The sequence below is a fragment of the Silurus meridionalis genome, chromosome 4 (assembly GCF_014805685.1).
Source record: "Silurus meridionalis isolate SWU-2019-XX chromosome 4, ASM1480568v1, whole genome shotgun sequence".
In the NCBI taxonomy this organism is placed as follows: domain Eukaryota; kingdom Metazoa; phylum Chordata; class Actinopteri; order Siluriformes; family Siluridae; genus Silurus; species Silurus meridionalis.
The window spans coordinates 37409044-37427839 of NC_060887.1; the positions used below are offsets into that span (position 1 = coordinate 37409044).

The 18796-nt window shown below is 40.0% G+C and overlaps 1 protein-coding gene across 3 annotated transcripts in view; it reads left to right on the forward strand.

The window, feature by feature from the left end:
• The first annotated feature begins 970 nt into the window (after positions 1–970).
• The window catches only part of LOC124385243 (dipeptidyl aminopeptidase-like protein 6), a 120852-nt gene continuing 103026 nt past the window's right edge, over positions 971–18796 (forward strand). For all 3 annotated transcript variants that reach the window (XR_006925714.1, XM_046848434.1, XM_046848435.1), the window contains exons 1-2: positions 971–1263; positions 1364–1442. Coding sequence is in view for 2 of the 3 variants with exons in the window: in XM_046848434.1 (XP_046704390.1) it covers positions 1383–1442 (60 nt within the window). In the remaining variant the exon portion in view is untranslated. The remainder of the gene's footprint in view (positions 1264–1363; positions 1443–18796) is intronic.

Below are 18796 nucleotides of genomic sequence, written 5' to 3' on the forward strand. Positions count from 1 at the left end.
ATAATTATGAAATACTTTTATCTTATGAAAAAGTCACTCAGAGGCAGCAGATGTGGTTCGGGGAGTGTTAATGAGATCTTTAACTAAAGTGCAAAATGTAATTAACAGTCATTGTCCATTAAAATATGTTGGAGTAAAAAAGTACAGATATTGAATCAGAAATGTAGTTGTGTACAGAGGAACAGTTGATTAAATCTTTGATACTCAGTAAAAATAGAAAGTAGCCAAAAAAATACTTAAGTACAGTAACGAAGTACATTCACTCAAATACTTTACATCACTGGAATATAAGGACAAACATGTGTAGAGCAAATCAACATCTAAATCAATGTTTTCGGTCCACATCCTGACCTATAAAAAGTATAAAATATATATTTACGTATGCATTTCCACATGGAGAGCTTCAGCTTTTGAGACACAATTGTTTGCTGACTGTGATTTCCTGTTTCAGTCAGACCTGGTCTTCATGGTTAATCCAAATGTGGTTTAAAAACACAAAAATAACACAATCCGTTTGCTTAGACATCAATTTTACACTGATCTGTGAATGTTTGTCTCACCGAGTTCTGGTGCTCAGCCCCCAAAATGCTCTTTGCAGTTTTAATGATTGTTTACCTTGAAAGTCAAATTTAATTGAAACAGGAGATTAGAAAAAATGTCTGATGTAATTCTATTTATACTTGTGTTGTTGTTTTACAGGCACTAGCGGTACTGTGTGTACACTACTACTACTACTAATAATAATACTACTTTAAAAAGTTAATAATATGGGTGAATTAAAAACTGAGAAAACGTTTTTTCAAGAAGTGTGTCTGTGTGTGTGTGTGTGTGTGTGTGTGTGTGTGTGTGTGTGTGAACTAGAGAGAGACATCAATGATATTTGAGGAGTCTGTGGGCTCTTTGGCTTTCCACAATGCAGGAGCATTGTTTAATCTCCACTTTACTCACCGATTCACAGCCCCTTGAAGATCACACACTCATACACACGCACACACACTCATACACACACACACACCTCTCCGCGTGCGCTTCTGTGAAACTGAGTATACAGTGGAATCCGGAGAGGTGTAATGTTCATTGCAGTGTTTCTTCTGGATTTGAAGCTTTATTTGGGAAAAGACCTGAACACACACACATAGGAGGATAAAGAGCTGCTTTATCTGCGATTTCTTCTGGTTTTATCCCTGAACATGAACACAGCAGTTCAGGAGAGAAGATCAGGAGAGGATTTCATTCTGCTTCCAGAAACACACACACACTCAGGTTTGGATTGGGTTTCACTTTTTAGGTGGTGTAAGGTGGATACAGTGGACTCTGATATTTGCTGGTGTGTGTGGTGTGATATGGTTTGGTTTGGTTTCAGGACTGAACCAGATGTGAAAATGAACCAAACAGCAGGAGTAACAAACCCATACAGGAGGAGAAGCTCCACAGGAGTGAAGGTGAGTGTGTCATGAAGTGTGTCTGCTGTGCAATCAGATGGAATCGGATTCGGAATGGGTTTGTGCAAGCTCAGTGTGTCTGGTAGATGTTTAAAATGATGTCAGGATTTGCATTTGTATCTGCTGGCCCAAACATCTGTGTCTCTATCTGCCGTCCCGAACATCTGCATTTATACCTTCTGTTTCAACATCTGCGTCTGTATCTATGGTTCCATCAAAACATATATGGTGTGTATTTTTTGTTCCAAACATCTGTGTCAGTGGTTTTATTAAAACATCTGTGTCAGTATATGCTTTTCCAAACATCTGCATCACTATTTGCTGTTCCAAAAATCTGCATCTGTATTTACTGTTCCAAACATCTGCATATCTATCTGTGGTTCCATCAAAACATCTGCATCTATATCTGCAGTTCCAAACATCTGCATATCTATCTGTGGTTCAATCAAAACAACTGCATCTGTATGTGCTGTTCCAAACATCTGCATCAGTATCTGTTCCAAACATCTGCGTCTGTATTTATTTTTCTAAATACTGTGTCTATATCTACTGCTCCAAACATTTGGGTCTGTATCTGCTGTTCCAAACATCTGCATCTGTATCTGCTGTTCCAAATAACTTCATCTGAATTGACTGCTTCAAACATCTGTATCTGTTCTGACTGTTCTAAACATCTGCAACTCTATATATTGTTCCAAACATCTGCATTTGTACCCACTGCTCCAAACATCTGCATCTAAATCTACTGCTCCAAACATCTGTATCTGAGTCTGTGTCTGTATCCACTGCTCCAAACATCTGCATCTGTATCTACTGTTCCAAACAACTTCATCTGAATTGAATGCTCCAAACATCTGTGTCTGTTCTGACTGTTCTGAACATCTGCAATGCTATATATTGTTCCAAACATCTGCATCTGTACCCACTGCTCCAAACATCTGCATCTAAATCTTCTGCATCTACTGCAAATATCTGTATCTGAGTCTGTGTCTGTATCCACTGCTCCAAACATCTGTATCTGATTTGACTGTTCCAAACACCTGCATCTGAGTCCTCTGCTCCAAACATCTGCATCTGTGTCTACTGCACCAACATCTGCTCCAGTCTGTATTCTGTGGTGTGAAAACCTCAGCATTGTAGTCCTAAATTACATCACTGGCAGCTCACTATGAATAAATGAATGTAGTGTGTGTAGTGTATGAAAAGCTCTGTATTCTCCCCGTACTAGTGGGCGTGGCCTGAAGCAGTAATGCTCTCTAATAGCCAGTATTTCTTCATTTCTGGATTTATTTAATCTGCACATACTTCCAATCAGGTCTCAGCAGGTTTGTATATTCTATGCTGTAGCTCTTACAGTCCACTAGAGGTCACTGTTGTTAAGTTTACACTGAGCCTCCTGTAAACACTTCTCACCGCAGGCCTTTTCTCTTCTTCACCTGTATTTGCAGGACTTACTTATTTTTACTACAATCATAATAACTTCAACTCTTCACACGGAGCCTCCCAGGAGCTTCAGTGGTGTAAAATAAGGAGTGTTTGTACCCTAATGATGTTGAGAAGTCATGTTCATTCAGGCGAGTAGACCAAGTCTGTAAAGCTGGATTGCATCATGATTACCTTTAGAGTGTGTGAAACCAGAAGACCTCGGGAGATTTTGTTCCTCTTTGGTGACATTAATGAGTTGCGGAGACGTGGAAAGTGAGAGGGGTTTTACAGGACAAATGTCCTCAGAAGAAGAGGAACATCTGACAATTGAAACCAATGTTTGTCTGATTCTCACTCAACAAAACCTTTTTTATTATTTTCAATTTTTTTTTATTTTTATTAATGAGAAATTGCCTTTATGAGAGATAATTCATCACAAGGACACGCCAAAGTCGTTGTGTGGATAAAATAGTAGGACAGTCATGAGTTTACACACTAAAAGATTCGATCTCCACAATGCATACACCATAAAGACAAAAGTATTGGGACACCTGACTTTTCCAGCCATATGTGGTTCTTCCCCGAACTGTTACCACAAACCTGGAGGCACACGATTGTACAGGGCGGCTTTTGGATGCGCTAGCATGAAATTTGCCCCTCAAAGGACCCAAATCTGTTCCAGCATGACGATGCGCTCGTGCACAAAGCCAGCTCCATGAAGATCTGCTTTTCATGGGTTGGAAGTGTGTGGAAGATCTTCTGCTATTGATCTGCTTCTGTCAAAAGACCCAAAGAGCGATTCATTCATTTTCTAGCATGTGAAAATCTCTGCAGGAAAACCTCTCGTCTCTTCTAGTCTGAGTCGTTTGTCCTTTTATCACGTGACTCACGTATGCAGTTCATTCCACAGGAAATAGAACACGAGTCCTCTGGTCCGAGTCGTTCGTCCTTTTATCACGTGTCTCCCATAGACGCTATGAAGGTGATTAAAGGATTAAAGGAACTAAATGATTAATAAAAAAAATTTGATGATCGAGATTCAAAGAATCAAATCACTAAAATGATCTGATCTTCCCATCACTAGACTGCACCTTAGGCCTCCTCACATCAACTACATCAGTACCTGATTTCAATAATGTTCTTGTGGTTGAATCCCCACAAGATCTAGTGGAACATCTTCCCAGAAGAATGAAGGTTATTATAACCGGAACAAATGTGGAATGGGATGTTGTGGTCCGCAAACTTTTGCCCCTATAGTGTATATATTAGTATAAATTTGACTGCTGTATAAATGCACTGTATACCAATGTGTTAATTACAGGAACGTAACGTTTACTCTAAAGTGCACCAGCTCTCGATCATCTCCCCCGTTATTCCTCCAGTCCACTGTAATCGACACGTATCACTCGATTCCTCGCACTGGAACATAAGAAGATGAGAATTGATCTTTGTGTGTGTGTGTGTGTGTGTGTGTGTGTGTGTGTGGTTTACCTCATTATTCATTTGAAATGTCTCTTATTCATTAGCTAGATCCTTAAACAGCTTTGATCAGGAAACAGAGAAGCTCATTTGAATTATAAGGTGGAGATACGGCATCGTGTGTATTTAATCCATCACAGGGTGCCGCACACACACACACACACACACACACACACACACACACACACACACACACACACTGTCACACCTAGAGGAACGTTTAGAAAGGCCGATCCATCTGATGGAAGGCAGGAGGAAACCTGAGAACCCAGAGGAAACCTTTAAACACACAGAGTTACTACTATTCCCTCTTTTTCTCTGTCCTTCTGTTCCTCTGCCTCTCTTTCTCCTCTCTCTCTCTCTCTCTCTCTCTCTCTCTCTCTCTCTCTCTCTCTCTCTCTCTCTCTCTCTTTACCTCTGTTTCCTTCTCTCTATCTACTGTTCTCTTTTTCCACCTACTCTTTCTCCTCCTGTCTCTCCAGCATTCACTTCATCTCTCTCTGCTGCTGTTTTTCCTTCTCTCTATCCTTCTTTCCCTTTTGTATTTCTCTCTCTCTCTCTCTCTCTCTCTCTTTCTCTGAAACAACATCTACTCTCTTCATCTCTTTCTTCATCTCTCTCCCTTTTTCTCTCTCCACCTCTAGCACCTCTTTTTTCTCCACCTCTCCTCCACCACTTTAAATCTTCTGCATTTTCTGCGTTTCTCCTCTTCTCTATCCTTCTTTTCACCTCTCTCTCCTGCTCTATTCATTCAGTCTGTTATCAGCTGAATCTAAACTGATCTGTAACGGAGTCTCATTCTGATAAATCAGACGCACTGCTATTCAAACCTTCTGAAGAGCTCAGCGCTCATATCCGTGGTGTATGTACAACTCCTTTCTCTTTACCTCACTCTCTACCTTTTTCTCTCTTGACTTCCTGCAGCCGGGAAAGCAGAAAAGAACAGAGAAGCTTCATACACTCATCTTTTACTTACACAGGAAATCTGGAAATATGAATGATTTGGATCAGAATGAAGGAGGTCTGCTTGTAGAGACAGGAATATTTGGATTTGCCAGTGTTCAATGCAGGAGGCCATCATTTAAAAAAAAAAGATCATAATAGCACTACAGGTTTGCTCTTTCTTTCATTCATTAGATTTATAATGTTTTTGGGTGAAAAAGCACAAGCTGAATGCGTGTAATCACGGTTCAGTCACACAGAGTACACCGTCTGCTGCGCTCGTTATCTACTGTCATTATAGTTCATACTTCTGAATAAGATCACGGTCATGAGGTCAGCCAGAGGTCAACTACACCACTGATTTATTCAAATACTCATTATATTGATATTCAGCCACCATCACTGTCTCTTTACAAAACTAAACATAAAAACTCTGCTGTCTTTTAGATATAAAAAGGGGTAGGGTTGCAAAATTCTGGGAATTTCCAAGACTGGAAACTTCCCATGGGAATTAATGGGATCGTAATTAATAGGAATACACAGTGAATTTACAAGGTTTATGGATGTGGTGAGGGAAGACATGCAGGTGGTTGAGTTGAAAGAGGCAGATGTAGAGTACAGGGGGGTATGGAGACAGATGATCTGATGGGAGAAGCCGAAAGAAGAAGAGGAAGAAACTGTGAATTTACAAAATTGCAGGTTAGACTATATCAGGGAACTTAAATGTAGTTAAAAAAGAAATCTTGTTAAAACAGCCAGATTTTATGAAGTTTCGGCTCCTCCATAACATAACAGATAAATTCTTAACTCCTGCACACAAAATAATTTCAAAAAATCTCCATCTTGGTGTGTATTCATGTAAATTACATAAATATTACACACGTTTATGTTTAAAACCTGAAAGAAGTCTCTCAAGCCTGCATTTGCAGTATTTGATTGAAAATCCAGAACAGTATATTTGTGAAACTTATATTAAGAAATATCTATAATTGTTCTACTTGCAATTAAATCAAAGTCAAAAATGCCATTTTTATATTTACATTGTATAATTATTTAATTTATACAGTTTATATACAGAAAATATTTCAGAAAATGTATAAATAGTTGCCATAAATTCCTGGTTGGTTTCCAACATGGAATATTTAGAAAGTTCTCCTGATGAAGTTCATGGAAATGTGCTGAAAAGTTTCTGGAAATTTATTTGAATTTTTCTGCTCTCTTGTAACCCTATGAAGGAGTAGCTCAGTGGTTAAGATGTTGGACTTCTGACCAGAAGGTCATGGGTTCAAATCCCACCTCCATTAAGCTTCCATTGCTGGGCCCTTGAGCAAGGCCCTTAACCCTCCCCTGCTCTTTTGTAAGTCTCTCTGGATAAGTGTGTCTGCCAAACGCCATAAATAATGTATAGATTAAAAACTGGATCTCTGACGCTGGAGAGCCCTTCTGTGAAGTTTTCCAAAAACTTCCATTAAGAAAAGGCGAAGTTTGAGACACCTGACCATATGATTGGTATGTGCGGTCAAAGCTGTGTAGCAGTAGATCTTCCACACCCAACCCATGTAAAGCAGATCTTCATGGAGCTGGATTTGTGTACAGGGGAATTGTCATGCTGGACCAGTTTTGGGTCTCCAAGTTTAAGTGAAGGGAAAATTTAACGCTACAACATTGATAGACATCGTATATAATTGTATGCCTCCAAGTTTGTGGTAAGAGTTTGGGGAAAAACATGGGACTGGAACTGCAAAATGTTCTCTTCTTCAACAGAACATTTTGCAGTTCCAGTCCCATGTTGATGTCCATATTGTGAGGGTGCGCAGAATTAATTTTACAGCATTTAGCAGATGCCATTATCCAGGGTGAGGAACAATTATCTCATTTATACAACTGAGTAGGTGAGGGTTAGGAGCCTTGCTGATGAGGGAGCTTAGTGGTACTGGGATTCAGACATAAAAGTCCATCATCTTCACCACTGAGCTAATAAATATACTGATTTACTTGTCACACTTGTGTACATTAGCACAGTGAAATTCTATCTAGCTGGTGTAAGCCATAATAAAGCACCCCTGGAGTACAGAGGGGTAAGGGCCTTGCTCAAGGGCCCAGGAGTGGCAGCTTGGCAATACTCGGGCTTGAACCCCCAACCGTCCGATCAGTAACCCATAGCCTTAACCACTGAGCTCCCATTTCCCTTAAATTTCTTACTTAAGTACGGCAATAGATAGAGAGATGATAAAAAGCCATTACAGAGACTAAAAAATATATAAACGGACAAATGAGAAGACACCAAAACAAGAGAGAAAGCAAGAGAAAAGGATTTTTAAACGAATCTGAAACTGCTTTGTTTGCCGAAAATGAAAAGTGTGTTTTCTTCTCGTGTATTCAGTCTGCTACTGCTGAGCATTTATTTTCTCTCGCTTCAGGCCTGAGCGAGCAAGAGCAAGAGCAAGAGCAAGAGCAAGCACCGAGCTCATCAGTGCCCAGGTAGAATAATGAGTTTACCGTAAATGTATGTTTTTCTATCCAGCGCCTGAGTCTCGGTCTGTCAGCGCTCTCAGTAGAGCGTAAACACCAGTAGAACCACCTGTAATTGCTTCTGGGGTTTGATTCTGGAAACATTGCACTGCAGACTCGGTCGAATTCAGTGAAGATTATGAGCATCATTAGGGATGTATACATTAAGGGGCACAATATCGAGGAAGAAAAGGGCAGCATGATATTTACAGTGCATTCAGAAAGTATTCACATGAATTGAAATAAAAAAGGATACAATGATTTTATAATTGTTTCACATCAGGCTGCACCCCATATCCCATAATGACAAGGCAAGAAACTAATGAACAGAAAAAAACCCTGAAATCTCTTCTCGCAGTTTTAGATGCATCATAATCATTTCTCGGGGTCATCTCTGAGATGTTTCTACACATTGAATGCAGTCCACTTGTGGCACAGCCAATGTCTGGGATATGATTTGGAGAGGACATGAGGGGAAGCAAGCTGAGTGCAGAGCTCAGAGTCAAGATTGAATCGAGGCACTGATCAAAGGAAGGCTACAAACCCTTTCTGCTGCACTGATGGTCTCTAAGACTCTAAACAGAAAGGATAAATAACCCTTTAGCATAAGACTGCAGCATATTGAAATATGAAAAATTGGACTGCATAGAATCCGAATGCACCATCAGTTCTTTATAGTTCATTGAATGGACATTTAGTGTCGCTCAGATGAGGATGAGGTTCTCTTTTGAGTCTGGTTCCTCTCAAGGTTCCTTCCTCATGAAGGCTCAGAGAGTTTTTCCTTACCTCAGGCACTATTGGTTTGCTCATAATGGACAAAGCTACAATTATAAGGAACAACTTCTACTTATACCACTTTAAAAATTTCTGTAAAGCGACTTTGAAATTGACTTGCCACAGTCACCATGGCTGTTTGGCTAAACGCCAACCTCAACCCTCTATTAGAGATTGTAGTATTCATTCTCATCAATTGCAGAACTGCAAGACTCGCCTGGAGGAGGCCGAACGAAGGATCGCCTTGGCGGAGGAGTTAGCAGAGAGTTCTGGCCCTTGAAAGTTGAGCTGCATTACTCACTGATCACGTAGATGAGAATGGCGCAAACAGATTCGCATTCTCGGCTTACCGGAGGGGCAGAAGGTTATAACACGGTGTCATTTCTCCAAAATTGGATCCCGGAGTTTCCTTATTTGCAGACTAAAGGTGGCTACATTAAGATTGAAAGGGCTCACCGGCGCACTCTAGCTTCCAGGTATCAAGGAGAGACCCAGACCGTTGGATGGTGTGCATGCATAACTTTGGAGACAAACAGAGGATTCTGTTAATGGATGGAAATCTGCGGTTTGAGAACAGTAAGGTGTCTTTCTGGAGATTTCTCCGCCGCTGGGTTCCGTAAGCGCAGGGAATTTGATTCAGCTAAACAGCGCTTGCAGGAGATTGGAGCTTGTTATGCAATGTTCTACCCAGCTAAGCTGCGAGTAACCAATGGGAACACCACCAAGGCTCTGTGGACACCTGCAGCGGTCTTAGATTTTATTACTCAGAAAGAGCAGCATGTACAACTTTGACGGTGACGGTGTTGTTCAAACTACCTTGCGGTGCCTGGATTAGCGCTGAATAGGAAACTCGAACTGTTCACTCTAATTTGCGTTCTTGACTTATTACTTATAGTTGTGACTGATCAGTGCGGACGATGTTGGAAACTTGAGTGAGTTGTGTTTGAAAGTGTTCTGTTCGGGATTTTCTGAACGGAAAGGATGGTTCTTTAGGACTTGTGTTCCCTTTATGAGAAGGGAATATGCTCCCTTTTCTTCTTCTTCTTTACCTTCTTTTTCTCATTTTTCTCGTTTTTTATAAGTCTGTTTTTGTTGTTTTTTTATGGTTGTTGTTATTATCTTATGATGATGTTACATTTGGTTTCTAAATTCCAATGTATGTTCCACTGCCCAGAAATGCGTGTGTTATTTATTTTTGTATATTTGTGTTACTTTACTGTATGTGAAATCTCAGTGCAGAGGATTGTATAGATGGAAGGCTTCAGTTTATCTTCAGTTGCTTCTTTGTGCCCTCATTGCATCAGAATGTACAGTGTATAGATGGTTAATAGCAATTTAAGAGTTTCAACATGGAGTGTAAGCTGTTTGCATGGTAAACTTAAAATCCTTCGGTTGGTTAAGTAAAGAGCAGGTTCATTTGGCCCTGTTGCAGGAGACCCATTTGAATGACAGGGAGTGCTCTAATCTTAAACATAAGCGGATCGGTCAAATTTATTTCTCCTCCTTTACAACTAGCAGTAGGGGGGTCGCTATCCTAGTGAATAGAAATGTACATTTTAAAATTTTGAATAGTGTTAAGGATAAGCGAGGCTGTTTTGTTGTTGTTAGGGGGTTATTGAATGGAGAGAGATAACCCTTTTGAATGTGTATTCCCCAACAGGCTTTTCTCCTGAGCTTCTCACTAAGGCTTTTTCAGATCTGTTGGACATTGCGTCCGGCACGGTGATTATAGGGGGTTTTAATTGTTTGTTAAATCCTTTATTGGATTGACTCCCTTCTAAGAATTGCCCTCCCTTTAAGCAATCTAAAGTCAAAGAGTTGGGCTACACTGATGTCTGGTGTACTTTTAACCCACTGCAAACAAAATTTACATTTTACTCCCCTCCTCATAAGTCGTATTCTAGGATTGATGATTTTTTGTTCCTAGTGCAATTTATCTCCAGTTGTACTATAGAATAGAATAGCATTTATTTGTCACATATACATTACAGCACAGTAAAAAATTTTCTTCGCATATCCCAGTTTGCTCAGAAGCTGGGGTTAGAGTGCAGGGTCAGCCATGATACGGCACCCCTGGAGCACAGAGGGTTAAGGGCCTTGCTCAAGGGCCAAAGAGTGGCAGCTTGGCGATACCGAGGCTTCAACCGCCGACCTGCCGATCAGTAACCAGCGCCTTAACCACTGAGCTCCCACTCCCCATTACTACAAGTAAGACTGTTGTTTCTGATCATTCTATGGTAATACTGGACATATTAGTGTAAAGACCTTCAAAATCTACTGAGCGCTGGAGATTCAACATGTTATTGCTCAAAGATAGTACATTTACCGTAATTTCTGAACTATAAAGCGCACCCATATATAAGCCGCACCCACTGAATTTGACAAAAGATGTCTACACTGAAACTAATGAACTTTACACAGGTTTAATGAAAGACAGTGTCTGTTACACGGTGTAACGGGTGAAATATGTTGCGCTTCCTTTAGGAGCATATCGGTATTTTGGGAATAGCCTGCCTGCCGCATTTTTCCGCTATTACTGCATGTGTGTGAGACCTGAGGAATATGTCCTTATTATTTTCTGATGCTCATTTTTAAGTTTCTTTGACTAACCCGTAACACTGTTGCCAAGAATACTAAAAAAGCACGAGTTTTGGAAACCTGTCTGTGCTTATATGATTTCTGTTGCAACTGGAGTTAGCGAGCTCTCCCTTCACCCAGACTCAATGCGTTACAACGGCTTGTATCTAAACAGTAGCCGACCAAGAAAGTCATTGTTCACTGTCTTCCTCCTTCCTTTCCCTTCCTTTACTATTTCTCTCGGGAGTTTATCTTTTGCCATCATTGTGCTTTTAAAAATCTCCATCGGTGGAAGTTTTTTCTCCCGAAGCCGTGCAGCTCAGAACACAGGTGAAGTTTCTGTTCGGAAATTTCATTGGTCTAATGTTATGGGGTTCAGTTTTTTGGCTTGAAGTTTGTGAAACCGGGAAAACCCAGGAAAAAAAATCATAAATAAGCCGCTTCGTTGTTTAAGCCGCGGGGTTCAAAACGTGGGGAAAAAGTAGCGGCTTATAGTCCGAAAAAGACGGTATTTCATATCTTAGTTCTGAAGTCAAGATTTTTTGGTCAGTTAATTCGAGGTCAATTGATGATTCCTCCTTGTGGGAGACTTGTAAAGCCTGCATCAGAAGATTGGCTATATCCTATTCTATTACAAAAATAGGAAACAAACAATGAAGCTGGAAAGCCTGGAATCAGAACTCCGAATGGCTACCAGGGATCATGTAAATGATCCTTCTTATGATAATTTGGAGAAACTGAGTGTAACACCTGCCTCCTTGGACTTGTTATCGCAGCAGGCTAACACTAAAATAGTATTTTCAAAGCAAAGATTGTATGAACATGGCAATAAACCTAATAACTATTTATCTTATTTATTAAAAAATAAATATAGTCATCAATTCATTACCTCTGTTAGGGATTTAACGGGAGAACAATCACTTGATTCTGGGGTTATACATTTTACATTTAAGCCGTTTTACTCAGATTTATATCAGTCTGAATCTTCTCCTCAACATGATACGGCTATGAAAAGCTTTTTTGACAGGTTAACACTCCCACGTATATCGGATGAACAAAGAATGGTCTTAAATGCCCCCATTTAAAAGGAAAAAGCCTCAGTGGCTTTACATAGGCTACAAACTGGTAAATCTCCTGCTCTGGATGGCCTAGGGAGCGAAGTGTATAAAGAATTTGAGCACTTTGTGATAGATCCCTTGTTAGCTATGTATGACCGTTCATTTATGAGAAATAGGTTTACTCAGTCACTGAGAGAGTCCAGTGTCTCTCTTATTCTTAAACAAGAAAAGATCCAGAGAATTGTGGGTCCTACAGACCGATCTCTTTGTTGAACGTAGATTCAAAGCTGCTCTCCAAAATCCTCGCATTGTGATTAGAGAAAATACTTCCATCTATATTTCAATCTAGAAAGGTTTGGCCTTGGTGATAACTTTATTCAATGGGTTCATCTACTTTATTCTGCACCTCGTGCAGCTTTACTTTATTTATTTACGTTTACACACTATCAGCTTTAAAATATTCCCCTTTAACTGCAATACAGCGCTCCCAGCGTTCCTAACACTTCTGGAATGTATCCTGATAGTCTTCTTTTTGAAGCGTGTCAAGCACCTTCTGCGATTTGCGCTGGATCTCCGCAATTGTGTCGTGAGCTGATCTTCATCTTCGAAGTCTGTAGGAGCCGGAACTGGTGAGTAGGGTGGGTGCGGAAGTAAGATCATGTTGTTGAGAAACTCAAGTTTGAGGAGAGCTGGGTGCACTTGTCTTTTGGCACACTGACTTATGAAAGTTGGTGCTCCCCTTGACTGTGTGTGCAGCCTTGTGCTGCCATCTGCTGGCATGTTACAAAACTAGTGTCAAATCCTTATGAAACCACTTTGTAGAATTATAACGTGGAAGCAAGTAGTGAAGTGTGTAGTGTGCACAAAGTTAGTGGCTTAGCCTTGCTAGTATAAAAGTTATTGCAAACATTTTATTATTTTATTAGTGTTCTTATATTTATTATTTATTTTTTGCTGAAATAGTGTTACTCCATGTGTTTACAACTATTTCTTATTCTAACACAACAGCTAAGCGAAATGAGCAACATGACGTCTGCTAGTGTGGAGCACCAGTCTCTACTGATTTATAATGTTTTCTACTAACAAGTTCAACTTCATAACTGGAGTTTAAACTGCTTCTGCTGGAGATACAGTTTCTGTGAGAAAAGCAAAAGCATGAAAGTTAGTGTACCTTCTACTTCTTCTTCTTTTAGCTTCTTTCATTAGGGGTCACCACAGTGGATCATCCATCTCAATACCCCCTCTGTTCTCTACATCTGCCTCTTTCAAACCAACTACCTGCATCTCTTACCTCACCACATCCATAAACCTCCTTCTTGGTCTTCCTCTTTTCCTCCTTCCTGGTGCCTCCATCCTCAGCATTCTCCTACTGATATACCCCATGTCCCTCCTTTGCACATGTCCAAACCATCTCAATATCACCTCCCTTACCTTGTCTCCAAAACGTCCTACATGCACTGTCCCTGTAATAAACTCTTTTCTAATCCCGTCCATCCTCGTCACTCCCAGGGAACATCTCAGAAAGTTAGTGTGTAGTGAAGGATTAATAATCATTACAGCCACTACCAGCTGTCTGATAGAAATTCAGATGATTATAAGACTTTAGAAAAGGGCAAGGCATCCTGAACGCTTTCTTACCTCTGAACCTAAAACCTTTACATAATACTAATTAGTGGTGTGAGAGAAAGAAAGAGAGAGAGAGAGAAAGAGAGAGAGAAAGAGAGAATGAGAAACAGATCCTCACCCTATACATTTTTCCTCAGTAATGTTCATTAAATCTGTGCTATCATAAACCTCCATCACTTACTAATAGCACCGAGTGTAATTGTGTTTCGTAGCCTGACCTGTGTGCTCTGAATTTTGATGTTGTAGAAAATGATGATGTGAAAGACAGAGAGGGAGAGAGAGAGAGCTCATGCAGTGACATTATGGAAATGTGCTGTTTATGAATAAGGGACTGTTAGTGAGTGAAATCTTCAGGACCTTCTCTCAGATGGAACAGCAGGAGGTGGAGTGAAAATAATTTACTTAGATGTGCCTCTAAGCTAAAGGTTTATGACCCCACAGTGAGGAGAGTGTGTGGAGTGTTACACAGAGAGATATTTTCTCTCAGCATTTGCATACAAATAAATTAAATTGAGTGACTCAACACACTCAGAGGACAAAAAAGTTCACTATACAAGACTGTACTACACAATACACTATTCTAAAATATACTGTACTATACAACACTATTTTATACCATACCAATCAGGCATAACATTATGACCACCTGTTTTGTTGGTCCCCCTTTTGCTGCCAAAACAGTCGTGCTTGTTAAGCATTAGCAGCATGGACGTCTTCAGCAGTTTAAGCTACAGGAGCTCTTCTGTTGGATCAGACCACACGGTCCAGCCTTACAGCTAAGCCATGTTGAGATGTGTAGTGATGGTGATCAGATGCAGTCTGTTGACATTAACTACAGTCCAAATCCTCAGAGTTCCTGTTCTTACTCTGTAAACTCATGGATCCCCAGGCCATAGATCTGAAACATCCCCAGCTGCACAGAGTCTTCCAATCGAAGAGAACACCACTCAGAGTCAGGCCTGGATGAAGTGGGAAGATCCGAGGAGAGGGGCAGGAACACTGGTCACTGGAACCTCAGGAGCATGTTTAACTCGACCGAGAGAGAGAGAGAGAGAGAGAGAGAGAGAGAGAGAGAGAGACAAGGAGTAACAGGGAGAGAAAGATATGAATTATTAAGTATCCTTATTGTTGTATAGAAGTTAAGGACATTGCATCGCTATGGCAGCAGAACTAAAAGGGAGAACCAGAAGGTAACACAGACATGAGGGATCTCTGTGATAAGAGACTACTCAACACACCATCGTCAACAAACCTGAGTGAATGTGTGAGAGTGAGTGGACGACAGCATACAAAGATTTGCGCCTTTACCTCAGAAAAACAAACTGACAAAAAGCCTAACTAAATAAATATGTTTTCAGCCTCGACTTGAACACTGAGACTGTGTCTGAGTCCCAAACACTGATTGGAAGGCTGTTCCCTGAGTGTGGGCTTTATAAGAGAAAGATCTGCCCCATGCTGTAGTCTACATTATTTAGGGTACCAACAGATAGCCTGCACCTTTTAATCTAAGTAGGCGTGGAGGATCATACTGGTACAGAAGTTCACTCAGATACTGCGGTGCGAGACCGTTAAGTGCTTTATACGTCAGTAGTAGTATTTTATAATCAGTGTGAGATGTAATTGGGAGCGGTGTAGACTAAATAAAACAGCGGTGATGTGCTCATATTTTCTAGATCTAGTGAGGACTCTTGCTGCTGCATTCTGGACCAACTGAAGCTTATTTATGCACTTACTCCATCACCCAGACAGTAAAGCGTTAAAGGTGTCGAATCTCAATGTAACAGTCTAGTTTTTCTGAATCCTGTAAAGACATCATATTTCATGTCATGTGTTCCAATATTTTTGATCACTTGAAAAATGTTTGAGTTTGAAGAATGAGGTGCCATGCATTAAGTTGTTTAATGCGTCTAGATTTAAATGTTTGGAGATTAAAGCTGAACTTCAGCTCTATTGTCTCGTATTCTTTGACGTTCATCTTGAAACCCATTGCCTTCAATGTATAGCAAATTTAGAAGAACTGGTCTCTCTGTTCCAATACCTTTGATGGAGACTGTTTAAATCAATGTCTGTATTGTTATCATGCTTATAAAAGATTATTAATGACACAGAGTGATTAGTAGTTATACACTGTAGGTAAGCGCTCAAAAAACTGAACATTTCAATTGAATTCTTCATAAAATAAGCTTTTTCTCTTTAATTGGTTTAAACTACATTTGCTTAAAAGGTGCTAGTGCAGGATAGGAAGTATGATAGTCTGGGATTTAATTTGATTTAAAAGCTAAAAAGCTTTTAAAAAAGTAAAAAGATGAATCTGACCTATCTGAACATATTCAGATAATCATAAATGTATCTGCATGTATCTGAGCCAGGTGTGAAAATTGACCAAAGAGCTGCTCTCAAAAAAACACATCTCCCAGAGGTGCATGTATCACATTTATAAAAACTGGAAATGTCAAGTCATATGAACAGGAAGCTGATGCTCGGTCTGAGGTGTAATATATATTCAGTATATATATAATATTCGCAACCTGTGACATTTCATTCAGCATCAGAGTGACAGTCAAACACTTCAAATTGTTCGCTACATCTGGTTTATTAAAGGTCTGACAGCATGCTTACAGCAAAAGACATATTTTAGCTCCTCCCCTGGTATTTTCCACCAAAATGTCAACTTTATTTAACTTTAGAACTTGTGAACTGAAGATTTTGTAGCATCCTAACTTCTATTGCGAGCAACTTAACTCAAGGTTAAAGTAACATGCTAACTGTCTCAGGGGGGATTACTTTGGTCGCAAGGTGGGAGGATCTTTTCGGTGCATTTCTGACCTCGGTGAGAAGACCGTCACAATAAGATGTGGCCATTATGGCTAATAGGGTGTGAAATGACTCATTTGCTTTTTTATTGGCTATCGCACAGCGCAGCTAGTTTGCTATGGCAAATTGGTTTGCGTTGATGACATCTCACTAATGGCTATCTCTAAAGCAAAGTTAATGTAGTGGACAGGGCTTGTCTCATGAATCTAAATAAAACAGAATAGGAGTCAGGAGAGAAAAATGGTCTGCAAGCTCAAACCTGAAGGGTTGCACGGTAATGAATAGGAGTATAATCGTTTTACTGTGTCTTTACTGACAAACTTAATGATGAAGCATTTTTACAAACGGTTGAGTCGACCCCTCCTTGCTTGTTACCTTCTGCAAGTTACAGTCTCCATATAAAAAGTATGATTCTTTGTGTAATTTCATCATTCCCTCAAAGAAATAGATACGTAATACTTTTTGGAAAATTGCCTTGAGATAGATTTAAATTTGTATAGGCAACAATGAAATTCAGCATGAGACTGTTGAACAGGAGAGCCAGGCTGAATTGTGTTCAGCTGTATGCTTGTCAGATGAAACCATTTTTTTCTGACTTGTTCTTTTTCCTTTCAGGAGAATGGAGCGATAGAATAGATGCAGATTTAACATTCTGGCTCGGTTGGGCTTAGTTTATTGTTTGCTTTCTCATGGTCGGTCACCTGCTAGGATAAATGTAGCACATAGCAGAAACATACCAGTCAGTAGCAGTATTCGTTTTCCATTTATATGCTGAAGAATGTAATATTTTATGGATTAAGATTTTGCCATGGCACAAGGGCTTGTCCAACTTTTAGTATACAGTATACATTACATACATTAGCAAAGCAATTAAACAGAATGTACAAAAGGTTTCCCGCCTGGATTTTTGGAGCCATGCATGAGGCTGGTCTGCAAATAAGTGCTTGGTGACAGTGACACCCACACAAGCCATTCAGGTTAAGTCTAAAATTGTAATAATAGAGCCTTCTGGTCTTTCACCACCTAGATGCAATACCAGCAGGGTGACAGGAATGCAATTTACAGCCATTTTATTTTTTGAAAGATTACACCTTTGTAAAGAAACCGGTTCTGAAAAAGTGGAATGTAACCTTGGTTATGTGGAATGCGCCTGAGATAATGTATGAAATAAAAAGTAAAAGGACTTTAAAAAACACATTAACCCAGTGTACATTCCCTGCATTGATAAAGCAGCACCAGAAAACTGTTTTGGAGTCTTTCTCTTCAAAGTTGTGTTAAGATTTTGGGCATTGAACTGGTAGATGTAGATGTGGTGATCGTGCTCACTATTTTATTAGAGGTTGATCTATCGGTTTTGCAAATTAATCGGCACCAATACTTGACTGCTAGAACTAGCCGCGCAAGTCCATACCGATTTTTTTCTGGGTTGTGTTATACAGTATGAGAGTGATATTAAGAAGTTTCGAGACTGGCTCTGTATATAAGAAAGTACTTTATTGATCTACATTTACACACTGTTACCTTCAAAATAGTCCCCTTGCCCTTCTTCTGGAATGTGTCCTGGAAGTCTTTTTTTAAGCATGTTAAGCACCTTCTGTGAAAGCACCTATTCAAGCACCTATTAGTGGCTACTGGAATCCACTGGTGGCTGCTGCGAGTACTGGTGGCTGCTGCAACTACTGGAGGCTACTGGTGGCTGCTGCGGTTACTGGCGACTTCTGGCGGCTGTTGCGACTACTTGCCGCTCCTGCAGCTACTGGTGGCTGTTGCAGCTATTATCAAATGGAAATGGAAATCTATAATAACTACCTGTCAGTTAGACCCCCTTCCAACATAATTAGTCAAAGTCTATCACTTTATTTGCTTTTTATTACTGAGATCATCCATTCTTCTCTCATCTTTGGCATTGTTCCCAACTTCTTTAACAATGCATCAATAACTCCTATACTCAAGAAACCAGGTGCTGATCCAAATAACCTTGATAATTTTGTCCAATTTCCAATCTGCCATTGTTATCCTAAATTCTAGAAAAGGTAGTTTTGGCTCAGGTGCAAAATCACCTATCGGTAAATAACTTATATGAACGATTCTTGTCAAGCTTCCGCTTTCACCATAGTTGTCAGGATCTTGTCAGGAATAGTACTGAGA